This window comes from Lepidochelys kempii, chromosome 9 (genome assembly GCF_965140285.1).
Source record: "Lepidochelys kempii isolate rLepKem1 chromosome 9, rLepKem1.hap1, whole genome shotgun sequence".
In the NCBI taxonomy this organism is placed as follows: Eukaryota; Metazoa; Chordata; order Testudines; family Cheloniidae; genus Lepidochelys; species Lepidochelys kempii.
The window spans coordinates 16,959,670-16,979,607 of NC_136388.1; the positions used below are offsets into that span (position 1 = coordinate 16,959,670).

Below are 19,938 nucleotides of genomic sequence, written 5' to 3' on the forward strand. Positions count from 1 at the left end.
AGGCTCACTGTGACCCTCCACGTAACCCTTCTCTCTCTAGAGACAAGGGTCACAGTCTGAGACATTTTCATCATAAGCCAGCGAGGGAGGTGAGGAGAAGTTATACTTCCTTGCACAGTCTCTGTTGTCTCCCAGTCTCAGCGATTAATCAGGGGGAAAAGGGGGTGGGGGAGGGGAGCCTGGGCCCACCCTCTACTCCAAGCTCCAGCCCAGGGACCCTAATAGTATCAGCTATGGTAGCTGACCTTTTATAAACATGACATGTACAATCCCCTGGGCTACTTCCCCCACAGCAGCCCTCACTTCCTCAAGCTTCACTTCACCCTTACCCCAGGGCCTCCTTCCTTATACCTGATATGGTGTGTACTGCTCAGTCTCTCCAACAGCGCAACTTCCTCACACAGCTCCTGACATGCACACCCACCTGACTAACTGGGAGGCTTTTAACTAGTTTCAGCCAGCCCCTGATTGGCTTCAGGTGTCCCAATCCACCTAGCATTCTCCCTGCCTTCTAGAAAGTTCTTAATTGGCCCCAGGTGTCTTAATTGAGCTGGAGCAGCTGCCATTTCACTTATCCTGGTACCAGGGATTTGTTTAGCCTGGAGCTAATATATCTATCTCCCACTGCTTTTCTATAGCCATCTGGCCTTGCCCCATCACAGTGTGCATGACATCTTAGATGGCCACTAGGAGACACAGGCCAAAATTTTCAAATCTGAGTGCCTACAGCTGGGCTCCTGTATCCATATTTAGGCACCTAAATAGAAGTGGCCTGGCTTTCTAATGAGTTTATGAATTTGCAGCTCAGTAGGAACAGGGTTTGTCCAATAAGACCACTGGAAAACAGACCGTATCTAGTGAAGTGCTTCAATATGGTTTTAGGAGCCTAGCTGTAGACTCCCAAGTTTTAAATGTTGGTCTCTGTTCCTGCCTTGTGGACTTACAATCTAGATGGATGGCTAAGGACTGTATGATACAAATATTTTAAAGATGTTTGTTGTGGACAAAGGTGGGTATAGCTGGGAGATACTGAACAAAGGGAGATTTAGGTTGAATGTCAGGAAAAATGTCCTAATGGTGCAGGGTATTAGAATAACTTTATTTTCCTTGGAAGACTGTTCCACGGAAAGTAAAGTTGTCCTATCATTGGTATAATTTAAAGTTTATAATATAAACCATAGGGAAAAAATCTGCATTGACAAGACCAGGAATGCAGTAATGTAGGTGTTTTCCATCTCTGCTTTCTATAACTCTGTGAAAATATCTGGACACTGATTAAAAGTATAATATATTATTTTAAATTATTTTTTCCAGAACAAGTGGGACTTCCTGCCATGGCATCATCAGTCAGTGCCTCAGTAATTAAATCTCCATCAGACCCTTCACATGCCTCTATTCCACCACCTCCTCTTTTGCTTCCAGCAGCTGCCACAAGGAGTAACATCACATCAATGCCTAATAGCATTCCTAGCCTAGAAAACAAACCTCCACAGGCTATTGTTAAACCACAGATCCTGACCCATGTTATTGAGGGCTTTGTGATTCAGGAGGGTTTAGAGCCATTTCCTGTAAGTGTAAAAGTTAAAAGCTATTAATATATGTTTTAAAAGGCAAACAAATCTGGTTCAGTTATTTGTGGCTATTACATAGATAAGTTCTTTGTATTCTGAATAACTTTTCAGAATTTTGGGATTGACCCTCTTTTCCTTCTGTTTTATAGCCAATTTGTTACAGCACTTTTACAGCATATTTTATATCTGCATATTTACATGTATTACAGCATATGTGAATCAGGTTTATCTTAAGTGTATAGTTCGAATTCATGCTACTTTTTTCGTCCAGCTGTATAATTGAATGGCAGGTTACTAGTTTTTAATAGAACCATAGCAAAGAATTTTTCTGGGGGAGCGGGAAAGAGGGCTATTTAAAAGTATATATGTTTTTGTGAGGACATGTATATAGTGAGATGAAATAGTTTTAGTAATATTGTTTATAATATTTAGTTTTATTTTTATCCATCTTATAGAAAAATTACTTGATGTAGATATCTGAGATGGTGCTCTGCATATACTATGATTTTGGTGTTAAGATGTGTTGGACAAACTTTGATCCCATTAAAGTCACTGACAAAACACTGACAGGAGTTGGCCCTATAAGAGCAGATTGTTGCTAACCACTAGAAACTTTTAAAGCCAGAAATGGCCAGTTCCAGACTACTGGGTCTGTAGTTTTGAAAAGTGTGATGTCTTCTGCATTGCTGATCACTTTATTGGATAACTCTCATGGACTCATTCACCTTCCTCATCTCCGTTTGCTTACTATAGTGTCTTCCTGTGTTAAGTCTAGTTTTGATTGTAAGATCCATAGGGCAGGAACCTGTCCTTTTATTTGTCTATAAAATGATGTGTGCATGAGTGGCACTATGTATCATAACAATGAACAGGATAAAGAATGCAAACACTGTTGTAGTGGCTCAACTACAAGTGCTAAATACCATGTGCCATTTTCTTCTAATTGTTGTTTCATACTGCTCTGCTTTTATTATAACAGGTAAGTCGTTCATCTCTGCTGGTTGAGCAACCTGCGAAGAAAAGGCTCCTAATGGAGGGTCAGGTCATGAGTGTTGTGTGTGTTGAGTCAGAGCTGCAGAACAATACAAAACATGCAGAGAACTCCTCGGACACAGAGATAGAGGACATAATTACAGAAGGTTCGTAGATTTAATTTAATACACATTATTCTAGTCGATGCTATGGCATAGACTGCAGTCTGTACATCTGTACTGTTTCTCTATCTTAGATCCTTTCGACACTTTTGATGATGTTTGAAACCATTTTCAAACAGTTATAGCCAAACACAGATTGTAATGGTGCTCAGTGTGGATGCACACTGTTTTAAGAAACTATGCAGTTGACTTACCTAAGTAGTATAGCATAGCTTGGGCTAGCACAGCTCTCAAAAAAGAGACCATGCTGACAGTAGCTCCATTGTAAAACAGTTACAGAAAGTTTTGTTAGAACCCTGGTTTTCAAACATTTTTTTTAACATGGATTATTTTAGTACTATGGTTCATAGATTCAAAGGCCAGACAGGACCACTGTGATCATCTAGTCTGATCTTCATAACACAAGCCGTAGAACTTCCACAAAACCTCTATTTGAATTAGAGCATATCTTTTAAAAAAAACATTCCTCATCACTGGCAAATTTTAAATCAAGAATGAATCTACTACAACCCTGGCTAACTTACTCCGATGATTAATAACCAGTCTGAATTTCCACTCTGAATTTGTATAGCTTCCACTTCCCACCATTGGATCCTGTTACACCTATGTCTTCTACACTGAGGATCCCATTATCAAATATTTGTTGCCCATGGTAGGTATTTGTAGCCTGTGATTAAATCAGCCTTGAGCCTTCTCTTTGTTAGATTCCAGGTGTTCAATCTATTTAGTTTATCACTGACACATGATTTCCAATCCTTTAACCAATCTTGTCGCTCTTCTCTGAACCCTCTCCAATTTATCAAAATCCTGTGTTCAAGCCTTAGTATGGATAGCATCATAGATCATAGAGAGAGAAGAGATTTAGACCTCCTAGTCCAGGCCCCAGTCAATGGTGAATTATTCTCCACCTTACATTTTCTAATATATTTTCAGTCTAATTTTAAAGTCCCAAATTCCATCATCTCCTCTGGGGGTCTCTTCCACAGACTAATACAGCTGACGCTGTCAGGAAGTTGTTTCTGGTACTATGATTTTCTTAATTTTCCACCTCAGCTTCTAGTTTATACCTCCTTGTACCATAATTCCTTTCTGTTCTTCAAATATCCATATATTGTTAGCTTGTCCTCTCCCCTGACCCAAATGAGTTGTTTGTTATCCAAGCTGTACCATATGTACATCTTTTTCTAATATTTCCTCATAAGGGCCTCAGAGACCTCTATAGCAATTGGAATTGTTCACGTCTGCGGTTCTCCCACTAGTGAAACTGATATAGAAGTGATGGGAAAACATACTGTATTTATAGTATATCTCAATGACAAACAAGCTCAGATTTCAACCTATTTAATTATTAACTTCTGGAATATTGTTTTTACTATCATTGTTTGCCACTGCTTAAGAGAGAAGAATTGCAGGTTTTTGGGGAGGGAAAAAGCATAGTGTTTCTAACGGTTCTGAAGCTAAGAGGAATATTTGTTGATGTTGACATAATAGAAAATTTAATCACTATTGGATTTTTATTTAAAGCTGAGATTCAGGTCACCGCTCAAACGCTATTTGGGGCCAGATGCCTTGAGGTTGAAATGGATGTAAATTCTCATCTTAGTAGTTCATTACAGTAACACATTGGAACAGACACACATCGATAACTTATTTATCTTGGAAACACTTTATTGAAATGGGATATAGTAGTTTGCAGTCCTGTTGCAAGTCAAAACATGTGAGATGATAGCTAAAAATTAAATACAAAATTAATTTTAAGCTTCCAGTTCAGGGTTTTCTGACTTGTTTTAGTCTGAGAGATCACAATTGCTGATATGGCTCATAAAAGTCCTCCAAAACCTTTTTTGATTTTGCAAGGACAGCCTTAATTTAGTAATTTCCTGATGTTTGAGGATTTCACTTTGAAACCGTAACACTCTTTTAATGCAGTTTTTTAAATGACATTTCCTACATATTTTAAAATGAAAAAACACAGCAATTTCACCATGTTCAGCTATTTGGTAGTCATCAGTGGAACAGTCTGTACTCTATAATATGTACAACCAATGAGATTTGAGCCCCTGGCCTTTCCGTATCGCATGTAGGCAAGATTCTTCAGAGCCCTGTCTTTTTCCCTGAGAAAGCTACTTAACTCCTTGGCTTGCATGTTGCTTAACATTTGAGGGATATGGAGTATGGTAAAGGAAAAGATGATAACTGACAGAATATTTTACAAAATATTTTAGAACTATCTATCATTGTTTTATTGTCTTCATAATTGTGAATGATGCCGGTGTCTCTCAGTGAGTGCTGCCATTTTACTGATTCTTCTGGCAGGAAGTACAGTCTGATGACATGAACAGCATAAGAGAGGCAGGAGGCTTTCAAAGTTGTTATATGTGTGGTAAGTTCTGTTACTTGTGACTTTTTTTGTTAATTTAACAATACTATATACAATACCTTTCTAGACTAATAAATGACAAAACTTACCTTGCAACAGCTTTGTAAATCTCCTACCTCATGTTTGTGTGTGGAGCGCTCTACTTCTTGATTTATATTAAGCTATTAGACTACCAAGATGGCAATTGCCTGACTCATTGGTAATTACTAATTTTTTACTTCATGTGAGATTTTAAAAATATTAAGGACTTTTACTTTTGGTGTATGCTTTAGAGCGTTTGCAGTTTCAGTGGCGTAATTAGCAAGTCATCTTAAATTTAGTAGTTACACTGAATACTGTTTCATTTTTCACAGGACCCTCCAGGGTTCTTTGTATACTAACAAATAAGTAAGGCTAAGATTTTGTCACGGATATTTTTAGTAAAAGGTCATGGGCAAAAAAGAAAAATTTATGGAAGTCGTGACCTGTCCATGATTTTACTAAAAATATCCAGGACAAAATGGGGATCTGTGGGTCCCCACACCGCCTGAAGTAAGGCAGCTGCACAGGGGCTAGGAGCCGCCAGCAGCAGCTGAGGGCTGTGAGGTACCCCTGCCACCTCAGCTCCAGGGGGCCGCCGCTGCCTGTGGAGATCAGGAGCTCTGGGGTGCTCCCACCCCCATCTCAGCTGTGAGCTGCAGGGTACCCCCACCACTCGCAGCTCCAGAGGCTTGCTGCGGCCAGGAGCTCAGGGTTTCTCCGACCCCGCGTGGAGCATAGGGGTTCCCCCCACCACCTGTGGCGGCAAGAGCTGTGGGGCTGCCTGACCGCTGAAGTCATGGAGGTCACTGGAAGTCATGGATTCCGTGACTAAATCGTAGCCTTAACCATAAGCATTTGTTCCTGAGCAGATTTCAAGCAGACAGGTTATCTATTTTACAGCACTGTTCAAACATTTTCATTGTAGTTATTATTTCTAACGGTTTGTTGTTGTATCATAAACATTCTGCAGTTATTCAGTTGATGAGTCAGAAAACGTTTACCCAGCATTGAGAGCCATTCACAAACACCAAGATCAAATAATTTAATCCCTTTTCCTATCGTTCAACAGTTAAGCTGTGGGTAAAAGGAAGAAGTGCTCATATGCAAAAGAACAGTTTCTTTTTTACCCATTTTCCCGGCAGTCTTCTAAGGGTCTTCTTCTTTTTGCAGGTAGCGTGATCTAGGTTGAATTGTATCAGTATATTCCTTTTTCCCGTAGGAAGAAAGATTGATTTTGAGGGTACATTTGTGTGGTTTTCATTACTTCAGTTGCAAAGTTGATGAGATCTGATGCATTTTCCAGTTTTTAATCAGATGAGATTGAGGTCCTTTCTCCATTGTTACTGCAGTTGTAATACAGTATGAGTTTATAAAACTGGTATATAACATGGTAATATTTTCATTCTTAAAATGAGTTTAGCTTTAATAATATATTAGGATTCTGGGACCTTAAAGTTTTTTCCCCACATTAATCTATTCAGCATTGTTTGATTTCTTCTTGTTGAAATAGTGCTTTCCAGTTTGCTATCCTATTGACAATGTAGCAGAGTGAGCATTGGGCAAGATTCTCGATGAGTAAATATAACCCAGTCAGAATATTAAAGGTTCAGATACCTGACCCTTGTGTTAAACTGCCATACTAGAATCTTCGTTAGCTAGTATTAGAGTTCCATGAACAGTCTAGAACCAAAAAATAGCAACCATAGTTGCAAACAAAGTGGAAATTTTGTGTTGCTAAATATGAATGAAAAGGGACAAAGAGCAAGAAGTAAGATGTATTCAGTGAATTGCCTAATTTTGGGGGGGGAATAGCTAAATAACGGGGGGGCCCAGAAACTAAAACAAAAAACCCCCTCTTTATATGTTCACTTGCATTTTAAAATGAATTTGTTTTTGAACATGCTTGCACCCGTTTTGTAAGCAGTTGAGCTTTACTCACATGAATACGTGCAGAATATAAATGTTAAATTTGCTCTCTTGATCATTAGCACCAGTAGTGTTATATTTCAATAATTGTGCATGAGGATAACTTGTCTGAGGCCAGGGGTCAGACTGGGGAGTGGGGGGAAAAAGCTGGTGGTACTCTTTCTGGATCTACCCAGGTAAGATGCTGCTCATAGTAGTTTGTGCAGATGGTCAAAATATGACCAGGCATGCTATCTGTGCTTCTTGCTCTTGGCTCCTCTTCAGTGGGACTTGGAAACACCCATTTGCACAGGACAACACATGATCTACTGTGCTTCTCAGGCTTATTTTCCCCTCAATGAAGCTTGTGTGCCCTGCTGGGCTTCCTGAGCTTGGCTCCCCCTTGAGGGGCTCAGAGGCCCTGCTGAGCTCCTCTTTGGTTGGGAAGAAGTGGCACCAAAATAAACTGTCAAAATAGATTGTTCAGCTATCCATAATATGATCAGCCCTTCTCCTTTCCTTTCTTACATGCTCTGAAGTTAACAACAATGTGACATCTAGAATATTCTCACTGGCATCCAAGTTAACATCTGTTGATATGAATGGGGCAGATCGCACCTCTAAAAGCTGTTTCCAGTTCTCCAAAAGCAGGCAGATGTCACTGCATCATTAAGTATGTCTGCACTACAAGGGCTACAGCAGCACAGCTGCAGCAGCACGCGGTACAGCAATGGAAGGGATTTTTTCATCACTTAAGTAAACGCACCCCCTTGAGAGGCAGTAGCTGGGTCGACCTAGCAGTGTCTACAGCATGACAGGTCCTCATCTTTGGCAGTTGCTTCCCTCCTGGTTCCAGCAGAATCTGGATTTGTTAACTTTCCAGGAATGATACATAGTCTGATTTCTCTTATAATATTTTGGGGAATTAAGTGTCCTAGGTGAGAGGGCAGGAGGCTGAAGGATAATTTCTATGGGTTATATGATATGGTTGGGTACAATGCCTTAAGTTTTCTTGTGTGTCAGTAAATTGCAAAATTTGCTGTTGAAATTAATCAAAGTATAGTACTGAAAAATATTTACATTTTTAGTGGCTCTGACCACTTCCTTTGTAACCAGGACCATGCATTCACATATAATTATATCACTGAGTGTGGTGATCAGTATGCATTACTGACTATGGAGATAAAATATGTGAAGTAATGTTATTAAAACAGTAAATGAAGTATATTTTATATAAGATGGGAACACTGCTTAACACAGGAGAGGACAGGATTCCCTGAACCACTTGGCAGAGCACAAAGACAATCAAAGGAGCCTGACAAAGATTTGATCACACATGTCACTACATTATGCAGTCTGCAAAGAAAAAATAAACTAAACATAGGCAATACATCTTACAGTAGCCTAATATTTCTAGGAGTCCTGGCTCGGGCATGGCCTGTGTGGCTTAGAAAGGAAAATATCTTAATAATATTAATTTCCTTTCTATAGGCTTATTCTCTTCTTAAATTGCTATAAGAAAAGGAGGACTTGTGGCACCTTAGAGACTAACCAATTTATTAGAGCATAAGCTTTCGTGAGCTACAGCTCACTTCCTCAGATGCATATCGTGGAAACTGCAGCAGGCTTTATATATACACAGAGAATATGAAACAATACCTATTCCCACCCCACTGTCCTGCTGGTAATAGCTTATCTAAAGTGATTTCCAGCACAAATCCAGGTTTTCTCACCCTCCACCCCCCCACACAAATTCACTCTCCTGCTGGTGATAGCCCATCCAAAGTGACAACTCTTTACACAATGTGCATGACAATCAAGCTGGGCTATTTCCTGCATAAATCCAGGTTCTCACATCCCCCCCACCCCCATACACACACAAACTCACTCTCCTGCTGGTAATAGCTCATCCAAACTGACCACTCTTCAAGTTAAAATCCAAGTTAAACCAGAACATCTGGGGGGGGGGGGGGGGGTAGGAAAAAACAAGAGGAAACAGGCTACCAGGCTTTCCTCTTGTTTTTTCCTACCCCCCCCCCCAGATGTTCTGGTTTAACTTGGATTTTAACTTGAAGAGTGGTCAGTTTGGATGAGCTATTACCAGCAGGAGAGTGAGTTTGTGTGTGTATGGGGGTGGGGGGGATGTGAGAACCTGGATTTATGCAGGAAATAGCCCAGCTTGATTGTCATGCACATTGTGTAAAGAGTTGTCACTTTGGATGGGCTATCACCAGCAGGAGAGTGAATTTGTGTGGGGGGGTGGAGGGTGAGAAAACCTGGATTTGTGCTGGAAATCACTTTAGATAAGCTATTACCAGCAGGACAGTGGGGTGGGAATAGGTATTGTTTCATATTCTCTGTGTATATATAAAGCCTGCTGCAGTTTCCACGATATGCATCTGAGGAAGTGAGCTGTAGCTCACGAAAGCTTATGCTCTAATAAATTGGTTAGTCTCTAAGGTGCCACAAGTCCTCCTTTTCTTTTTGTGAATACAGACTAACACGGCTGTTACTCTGAAACCTTAAATTGCTATCTGTTCCATAGATTAGATTCAGTGCTTCAGTGGCTTCCCCAACCCTCCTCCTGATTATAAGAGTTATTCTTATCCATTCATGGAAGACAAATAGTACTATGTAATGATGTGACATATTACAGCTAAGTGACAGAGCTTGAATTTTGAATATGGATTGTCAAATGCTCACAGTGAACTGTTTGTGATCGGTCCGTGGTGGGGGGCGGGGGCGGGGGGAAGGTTGATTACATTTGAGGACATTACCTGCTCATGGATAGTATGCAAATGAAACAAAACAAAAGAGGCTAAATTCATTAGATAAATTAACACTTCACTCTAGTCAAACAATGATTTGTATAATCTACTGGTTTGGCATCAGTTGTCTGTTTACCTGCTTAAAGGCATTCAGTTAAATGTGTTGATATTGATATTTGAATTTTACTTTACCTCCTTAAGAGATGAGAAATTAAATGGCATCATGTTTAAATCATTCAAACTGACTTCTTGTGTGTGTGTCACTCCTTCCTTTAGAGGGACTAGATGAAATGGAAAATGATCTCCTGAAGTGTGAGTTTTGTGGAAAAATGGGATATTCTAATAAGTTCCTACGGTCAAAGCGATTCTGCTCCATGTCCTGTGCCAAAAGGTATTCTGCATTATTATTATTAATGGATGTATATTTATTAATCAGGATATAACACTAAAATTGTATATTGCCCTGAAAAATAGTTAAACTACCCATGCTAAATAACAAACAGGGTCTTTGCCCCAAAGATTTTACAATCTACAGTGATGAGGGAATAGTGTAATATACTAAAAAGAAATTCAGAAAACAGAGTGATGTGTTCTGGCATAGCTGAAATGCTGCACAGAATAGGTAGGGCTTTAGATCTTTATTAGACTGAGTGGGAATAGAATCATAGAATCATAGAATATCAGGGTTGGAAGGGACCCCAGAAGGTCATCTAGTCCAACCCCCTGCTCAAAGCAGGACCAATTCCCAGTTAAATCATCCCAGCCAGGGCTTTGTCAAGCCTGACCTTAAAAACCTCTAAGGAAGGAGATTCTACCACCTCCCTAGGTAACGCATTCCAGTGTTTCACCACCCTCTTAGTGAAAAAGTTTTTCCTAATATCCAATCTAAACCTCCCCCACTGCAACTTGAGACCATTACTCCTCGTTCTGTCATCTGCTACCATTGAGAACAGTCTAGAGCCATCCTCTTTGGAACCCCCTTTCAGGTAGTTGAAAGCAGCTATTAAATCCCCCCTCATTCTTCTCTTCTGCAGGCTAAACAATCCCAGCTCCCTCAGCCTCTCCTCATAACTCATGTGTTCCAGTCCCCTAATCATTTTTGTTGCCCTTCGCTGGACTCTCTCCAATTTATCCACATCCTTCTTGAAGTGTGGGGCCCAAAACTGGACACAGTACTCCAGATGAGGCCTCACCAATGTCGAATAGAGGGGAACGATCACGTCCCTCGATCTGCTCGCTATGCCCCTACTTATACATCCCAAAATGCCATTGGCCTTCTTGGCAACAAGGGCACACTGCTGACTCATATCCAGCTTCTCGTCCACTGTCACCCCTAGGTCCTTTTCCGCAGAACTGCTGCCTAGCCATTCGGTCCCTAGTCTGTAGCTGTGCATTGGGTTCTTCCGTCCTAAGTGCAGGACCCTGCACTTATCCTTATTGAACCTCATCAGATTCCTTTTGGCCCAATCTTCCAATTGGTCTAGGTCCTTCTGTATCCTATCCCTCCCCTCCAGCGTATCTACCACTCCTCCCAGTTTAGTATCATCCGCAAATTTGCTGAGAGTGCAATCCACACCATCCTCCAGATCATTTATGAAGATATTGAATAAAACCGGCCCCAGGACCGACCCTTGGGGCACTCCACTTGATACCGGCTGCCAACTAGACATGGAGCCATTGATCACTACCCGTTGAGCCCGACAATTTAGCCAGCTTTCTACCCACCTTATAGTGCATTCATCCAGCCCATACTTCCTTAACTTGCTGACAAGAATACTATGGGAGACCGTGTCAAAAGCTTTGCTAAAGTCAAGAAACAATACATCCACTGCTTTCCCTTCATCCACAGAACCAGTAATCTCATCATAAAAGGCGATTAGATTAGTCAGGCATGACCTTCCCTTGGTGAATCCATGCTGGCTGTTCCTGATCACTTTCCTCTCATGCAAGTGCTTCAGGATTGATTCTTTGAGGACCTGCTCCATGATTTTTCCAGGGACTGAGGTGAGGCTGACTGGCCTGTAGTTCCCAGGAACTTTACTTACATACAAGTCTTTACTTACATACAAAAAAGAGAAATAAAAAATGTAATGAGTAAGTATAGTTAAGTTGATGTTTTCTAAAGCTGCTCTGGTGCTCCAAATAAACCAAGCTGTACAGCAGTTACCTGTTTACTTAATTAACAAAGTAACAGGTGGTTTCAGGTCCTTCTGTGGTCTGATTATATTTGACTTTGTTTTTTAAAAAATTAAACTTTTATTTGTGAGCTCTTTAGTCAGTGCTGCTGGGGTAGAAATTTAATATTGAAGTCTACAGATACACCATTAACTTAATTAACTAGAGATATTAATCTTTTAGTGGTCTTTTGCTGTAGAAGTTTACCTTGTGTTTTTTGCTTGTTTGAATGTTTAAAATCAGTTTTAATTTAGAATGAAAAAGTAAGCTAAATTCATTTTACTGTCAGTTTTCATAGAACTGCTTTCATTAATTCCAGAGCATAGAGAGGAAAGCATGATTTATCCACTGACCGTTCTAAAACAGAAAAGTATGTGTCATTTTTCTCTAATTTGATCTTCTTTTGAAATTGTTGAAGACTGAATGAGATCATTATGAGTAAAAACATCAGACAGTTTCTGTCACAAATTGGTTGAGTAAATAAATAGAATCTATTAAACTCAAGGCTAGACATAGATACCATAGATCCAAGGAGAGATGAGATTTGGTGACTCTGCTTTTCCTAGGTGCATCGGAGCTGATGTTGGTGATCACACTAGAACTTAAACTCTTTTTGATTTCTGGTGAATTCAGGATTCCAGACACTGAGGTATCTAAATAGGGTTGTCAGGTATCCGGCTTTAGACTGGAACGCCCGGTCGAAAAGGGACCCTGGCAACTCCGGTCAGCAGTGCCGACCGGGCCATTAAAAGTCCGGTCAGCTGTGCTAAGACAGGCTAATCCCTTCCTGTGCTGGCACCAGGCTGCACACCAGAAGCAGCCAGCAGGTCTAGCTCTGAGGTGGGGAGGCCACGGGGCTCCGCGCACTGCTCTTGCCCCAAGCACTAGCTCCGCACTCCCATTGGCCAGGAACTGCAGCCAAATGGGAGCTGTGGGGGGACGGTGCCTGTGGGCGAGAGCAGTGCATGGAGCCTCCTGGCTCCCGCACCCAGGAACCAGACCTGCTGGCCACTTCCAGGGCACAGCACAGAGCCAGGACAGGCAGGGAGCCTGCCTTAGCCCCACTGCACCGCTGACGGGGAGCCACCCAAGGTAAGCCCAACCCCCTGCCGTAGCCCTGAGTTCTGCCAAACCTGGAGCCCCCTCCTGCACCCCAAACCCCTCATCCCCAGAGCCTGCACCCCCACCTAGAGCCCTCACACACACCCTGCACCCCAACCCCTTGCCCCAGCCTTGATCCCCCTCCAACCCTCTGAACCCCTCAATCGCAGCCTACAGCACTCTCCTGTACCCACCAAATCCCTCATCCCCAGAGGCCACACCCCCAGCTGGAGCCCTCACACCGCCCGCGCCCCTGTCCCAGCCCAGAGCCCCCTCCCACACTCTGAACCTCTCAACCACAGCATGGAGCAACTTCCTGCACCCCAAATCCCTCATCCCTGGCTCCACACCAAAGCCTGCACCCCCAGCGGGAGACTTCACCCTCAACCCCCCCCCACTTCCCAACCTCCTGCCTCAGCCCAGAGCCCCCTCCCACACCCTGAACCCCTCATTTCTGGCCCTACCCTGGAACCCACACCTTCAGTCCAGAGCCCTCACCTGCTCCTGCACCCCAACTCCTGCCACAGCCTGGTGAAAATGAGTGAGGGTGGGGAGCACGAGCAACAGAGGGAAGTGGGGGATTGAGTGACTGGGGGTGGGGCCTCAGAGAAGGGGTGGGACAAGGGTGTTCGGTTTTGTGCGAGCTGAAAGTTGGCAGCCCTACATCTAAAGAACATGAGATTGTTGGATTAGAAAATATAGGACCAGATTCTCAGTACATGTGAATCAACGTAGCTCAACTGAAATCAATGAGGCTGCATGGATTACACTGTCTGAGAATCTGACCCATAATGTAGGGAACAATCCTTCACTTGTAAGGGAAATGTTAGATGATCTTAAATATAACTTATAACTACAGATATTACAATACTGCAGGGTTTTTTTGCATGATGCTAAGAATTTAAACTGCTTTTTGTGTAGAGAGCATTAAGAATTTAATGAAAATACTCAGAATTAACTTTTCCAGTTAGTGATTGTTTTTTAATAGTTGAGCTGAAAGTAGAAAAGTCCATTCCCCGTTATTTACCTGCCGTCTGAAGCAATGGAACAAGGGTGAACCCTTTAGGCTAAATTGAGAACTTGGTTTATTAACCAAATTAAATGAGTCACAAATGTGATGTGGCAGGAAAAATGTTCCATGCACTTTTTGGGTTGTGTACACAGAGGAACAAGGCAGTAATGGATACTCTGAGCATCACATTACCAAAATGATACAGTATTGATAAATTTGAGAGAAATGAGAGAAGAGCAACAAAAATTAAGGAGCTGGACCAGAACGATTAATGATGAAATATTAAAAGAGCTAAACATGTATAGCTTGGCTAACTAACCCATGACTATGAAGATAATAGAACTGTTACAGATATTTGAAGGCCAAAGAGTCAGACAAGTCTTTTGATGTTCTTCAAGGGGGCATAGTTAGGGACCATGAGATCAAAGTAAAACAGAAAACTTGAATGTCAAGGGAAATAGCCTGACCGAGTGGTTTGTTGGTCTGTGGAATAGTCTCCCAAGGTGGTCTGAATGAAGCCCCGGTACTTGAGCTACTTAAAAATAGATTGAATAAAGCACTGGAATATGTACTGTAGGGAATAGTCCTATACTGGGTGGGAGATTGAAATTAGACATGGGAAAAATCTATTATTCTGTTTAAATTCTGATAAAAGCTTCATATGAACATGCACAAAAAGCTTCTGAGGTGAGCCCCACTAAGCTTTTGCCAGTGAGGAAAAACAAAATTTTAGCAGAAAGGTCTCCTTCTGAAATTACTTGTGCAGATACCCATTGTTAGGAGTGCCTTGCTTGGTCTTACAAGCCATAGAATCATTTCAGTAGAAAAAAAACTAAGGGGCACACGTACCCCAGACTTTCTGGAAATACAGCGGTATGGGTAAAAGGCCCTGCTTCCTAATCATCCATCCCTCTGTTCCTTTTTCTGCCATCAAGAGTTGCCATGTGACCTCCACCTCTCTCTTGTGTCAGTTTAGATCATACTACTATCCTTGGTGTCTGCGTGAGGAGCATGCACGCTATAACTCTACAATCTGTCTGGGCTTTTATGTCCCAAGCCAGAGGCAATGGAATATGGAGGAATATTTGTCAATCTCTTGATTCTGCTGACCTCAGATAATGCCTCATGATGAGGAGGCTCCAAAGCCTTCTGCTCCTCACCCTAGTGATCTGAGCAGTTGTGGCTGTCTGCTCTTGTTGTTAAGGCTCACAGATGTATCCTTATTTGGACAAGTGGTTCATAAGAATTCTGTCAGATCAGGTGTGAGTCACATCAGCAAGATAACATGCTTCAACCCTTTTGGAATGAGGATACATGTAAAAAAGTCTGTATTGAGTCCAGCTCAGATGCTACAATGTATAGGAGCTTCTTTGGATTCCAGAAGGATCCCTGCTTGTCTGGTTCAAGGCTGATTCTACAAAAGGCAGTCGTATTAGAACTTCCCAGTAAGCATCTGTTTACAGTGGTAGGACTGATGGCTTCATGCACTTTCATAATGCCATTTATGAGACTTCTTATGCATCTGCTTTAGGGGTTTGGCTAAATTTTCTTTACAATCTAGTCATTCATAGTCTGCATAGAATTCCATCTCTGGTCTCAACAGAGGTTGAAAAGTTTATTTTGAAATCCAGAAAGCATTTCACTAGGCATTGTTATACTTCGAAGTGGAAATGTTTAAAGGAGTAGTCAAGTCCTGAAAATGTTGATCCTGCTAATTGACCAATCACAGTTACTTTTGGTTACGGTCTCTTTATGAGAAAGATGGTATGATTTCTGTCTAAGGTACATCTGGCAGTCATTTAAGTTTACCATGCACCTATGGGTTAGTATACAAAGGGATGAGAAGAGACTGAAAAACTGTTTAAGGGGCTGTCACACTTGTATTTATTAATTTTTAACTGTAGAAGTCTTCAGGATTTCAGTCTGATCCGACCAACTCTTTTGTGTACTGATAAATTGAGGTATTTTTAAAAAGTGGGGGGGAGGAACCACAAACATTTAATCAATTTCTTTGCCATTTTTCATCAAAATTTGAACTATTTTGACCAGCTCTGCTGATAAGTGACTGCTTTCGCCATTATCCTTTGAAGCTTGCATTTTTATTGCCATTACTTTGGCTATAAGGCTCAATAAATCCATGCCCTTGTGGCTGATTCTTCTTTATGCCACCTTACAGGAAATTTCATCCCAAACCATTTATTTAGTTTGTAACCTTTAATTTCCTAGAACTTGTGATTTATGATGAGAGGCCAGATTCAGAATCCATTGGTTAGATGTTACAAGGATGCTGTGTATCTCTTTTTAAATTTAGATACATATAAACCTTTCTGTAAGTCACCTAATTTGTTCGTGGCATTGGTGAGGAAACCTAAAGTCTCTGTTGAAGTTTAGAAATCATCAAAATGGATCAAGTTATGTATTCAGATTTGTTGTGTTCCGGTGCCAGAATGACTTAGGACTTGTCTTCACTGCTGTTAATTTGAGTTATAACTCGAGTATTTCCCGTCCACGCACAAACACAAAACTCCTTAATTCAAGTGTGGTGCTGATTTTCACTTGAATTGGCTGGCTCATCAGGGGTTCCTGCTAGAGCTCAAGTTAGGACAACAGCTGCTAATATGACCATTCTGGAGTTATTTGAGTCCATACTGCACTTCAGTGTCACTAGTCCTCAGTGGCATCCCATAATTTCCTCCAGTGCCCAGAAAAAATAGACATGTTCTCCCACAATTCTTTGGGAAAGAAGTCACAGAGCAGCTCAGCTTTTTGCAGTGCAAAGAACCACAGGATATGCCTCTACAAATCTTAGTGCAACACATGAATGAGTGCAATGCTAATATGGACACAACAACTTGAGATTAATTTTGCCGTCTGGCTACTCTTATTCAAGCTAAACTAATTCAAGAGAAGCAACTTGAGAGTCTAATTCAGTTACCTCCACAGGAAAGATATACCTTAAAGGCAATGTTTTCATTAGAATCATAGAATATCAGGGTTGGAAGGGACCCCAGAAGGTCATCTAGTCCAACCCCCTGCTCAAAGCAGGACCAATTCCCAGTTAAATCATCCCAGCCAGGGCTTTGTCAAGCCTGACCTTAAAAACCTCTAAGGAAGGAGATTCTACCACCTCCCTAGGTAACGCATTCCAGTGTTTCACCACCCTCTTAGTGAAAAAGTTTTTCCTAATATCCAATCTAAACCTCCCCCACTGCAACTTGAGACCATTACTCCTCGTTCTGTCATCTGCTACCATTGAGAACAGTCTAGAGCCATCCTCTTTGGAACCCCCTTTCAGGTAGTTGAAAGCAGCTATCAAATCCCCCCTCATTCTTCTCTTCTGCAGGCTAAACAATCCCAGCTCCCTCAGCCTCTCCTCATAACTCATGTGTTCCAGTCCCCTAATCATTTTTGTTGCCCTTCGCTGGACTCTCTCCAATTTATCCACATCCTTCTTGAAGTGTGGGGCCCAAAACTGGACACAGTACTCCAGATGAGGCCTCACCAATGTCGAATAGAGGGGAACGATCACGTCCCTCGATCTGCTCGCTATGCCCCTACTTATACATCCCAAAATGCCATTGGCCTTCTTGGCAACAAGGGCACACTGCTGACTCATATCCAGCTTCTCGTCCACTGTCACCCCTAGGTCCTTTTCCGCAGAACTGCTGCCTAGCCATTCGGTCCCTAGTCTGTAGCTGTGCATTGGGTTCTTCCGTCCTAAGTGCAGGACCCTGCACTTATCCTTATTGAACCTCATCAGATTCCTTTTGGCCCAATCTTCCAATTGGTCTAGGTCCTTCTGTATCCTATCCCTCCCCTCCAGCGTATCTACCACTCCTCCCAGTTTAGTATCATCCGCAAATTTGCTGAGAGTGCAATCCACACCATCCTCCAGATCATTTATGAAGATATTGAATAAAACCGGCCCCAGGACCGACCCTTGGGGCACTCCACTTGATACCGGCTGCCAACTAGACATGGAGCCATTGATCACTACCCGTTGAGCCCGACAATCTAGCCAGCTTTCTACCCACCTTATAGTGCATTCATCCAGCCCATACTTCCTTAACTTGCTGACAAGAATACTATGGGAGACCGTGTCAAAAGCTTTGCTAAAGTCAAGAAACAATACATCCACTGCTTTCCCTTCATCCACAGAACCAGTAATCTCATCGTAAAAGGCGATTAGATTAGTCAGGCATGACCTTCCCTTGGTGAATCCATGCTGGCTGTTCCTGATCACTTTCCTCTCATGCAAGTGCTTCAGGATTGATTCTTTGAGGACCTGCTCCATGATTTTTCCAGGGACTGAGGTGAGGCTGACTGGCCTGTAGTTCCCAGGATCTTCCTTCTTCCCTTTTTTAAAGATTGGCACTACATTAGCCTTTTTCCAGTCATCCGGGACTTCCCCGGTTCGCCACGAGTTTTCAAAGATAATGGCCAGTGGCTCTGCAATCACAGCCGCCAATTCCTTCAGCACTCTCGGATGCAACTCGTCCGGCCCCATGGACTTGTGCACGTCCAGCTTTTCTAAATAGTCCCTAACCGCCTCTATCTCCACAGAGGGCTGGCCATCTCTTCCGCATTTTGTGATGCCCAGCGCAGCAGTCTGGGAACTGACCTTGTTAGTGAAAACAGAGGCAAAAAAAGCATTGAGTACATTAGCTTTTTCCACATCCTCTGTCACTAGGTTGCCTCCCTCATTCAGTAAGGGGCCCACACATTCCTTGGCTTTCTTCTTGTTGCCAACATACCTGAAGAAACCCTTCTTGTTACTCTTGACATCTCTGGCTAGCTGCAGCTCCAGGTGCGATTTGGCCCTCCTGATAATATTCCTACATGCCCGAGCAATATTTTTATACTCTTCCCTGGTCATATGTCCAACCTTCCACTTCTTGTAAGCTTCTTTTTTATGTTTAAGATCCGCTAGGATTTCACCATTAAGCCAAGCTGGTCGCCTGCCATATTTACTATTCTTTCGACTCATCGGGATGGTTTGTCCCTGTAACCTCAACAGGGATTCCTTGAAATACAGCCAGCTCTCCTGGACTCCTTTCCCCTTCAAGTTAGTCCCCCAGGGGATCCTGGCCATCCGTTCCCTGAGGGAGTCGAAGTCTGCTTTCCTGAAGTCCATGTTCCATATCCTGCTGCTTACCTTTGTTCCCTGCGTCAGGATCCTGAACTCAACCAACTCATGGTCACTGCCTCCCAGATTCCCATCCACTTTTGCTTCCCCCACTAATTCTACCCGGTTTGTGAGCAGCAGGTCAAGAAAAGCGCCCCCCCTAGTTGGCTCCTCTAGCACTTGCACCAGGAAATTGTCCCCTACGCTTTCCAAAAACTTCCTGGATTGTCTATGCACCGCTGTATTGCTCTCCCAGCAAATATCAGGAAAATTAAAGTCACCCATGAGAATCAGGGCATGCGATCTAGTAGCTTCCGTGAGCTGCCGGAAGAAAGCCTCATCCACCTCATCCCCCTGGTCCGGTGGTCTATAGCAGACTCCCACCACTACATCACTCTTGTTGCACACACTTCTAAACTTAATCCAGAGACACTCAGGTTTTTCTGCAGTTTCGTACCGGAGCTCTGAGCAATCATATTGAGCCCATTTCACTAGAAGAATGGCAGCTACTGGTCTTTGGCTAAACTAATGTCATTTGTGAAAATTGGCAAGGCTGCCCTTTGAAGTTCAGTTCATGCTTTTACAAAGAATTGTCTCTGTTTGGCGACAAGGTTGGATATTCATGTGAGGGGACCAGTGCTTTTGTCTCTGTTCATGTAGTACCATGTAGCCCTTGTTCTGAGGATCCGCTGTTTGCTCCAGAATAGGGCTCTGTGGAGCTGGTTT

The 19,938-nt window shown here is 42.4% G+C and overlaps 1 protein-coding gene across 1 annotated transcript in view; it reads left to right on the top strand.

The window, feature by feature from the left end:
• PHC3 (polyhomeotic homolog 3) overlaps positions 1–19,938 on the top strand; it is a 112,945-nt gene that overhangs the window by 79,593 nt on the left and 13,414 nt on the right. The window contains exons 10-12 of the mRNA XM_078854364.1: positions 1,315–1,568; positions 2,551–2,710; positions 10,076–10,190. Of these exons, the coding sequence (XP_078710490.1) occupies positions 1,315–1,568; positions 2,551–2,710; positions 10,076–10,190 (529 nt within the window). The remainder of the gene's footprint in view (positions 1–1,314; positions 1,569–2,550; positions 2,711–10,075; positions 10,191–19,938) is intronic.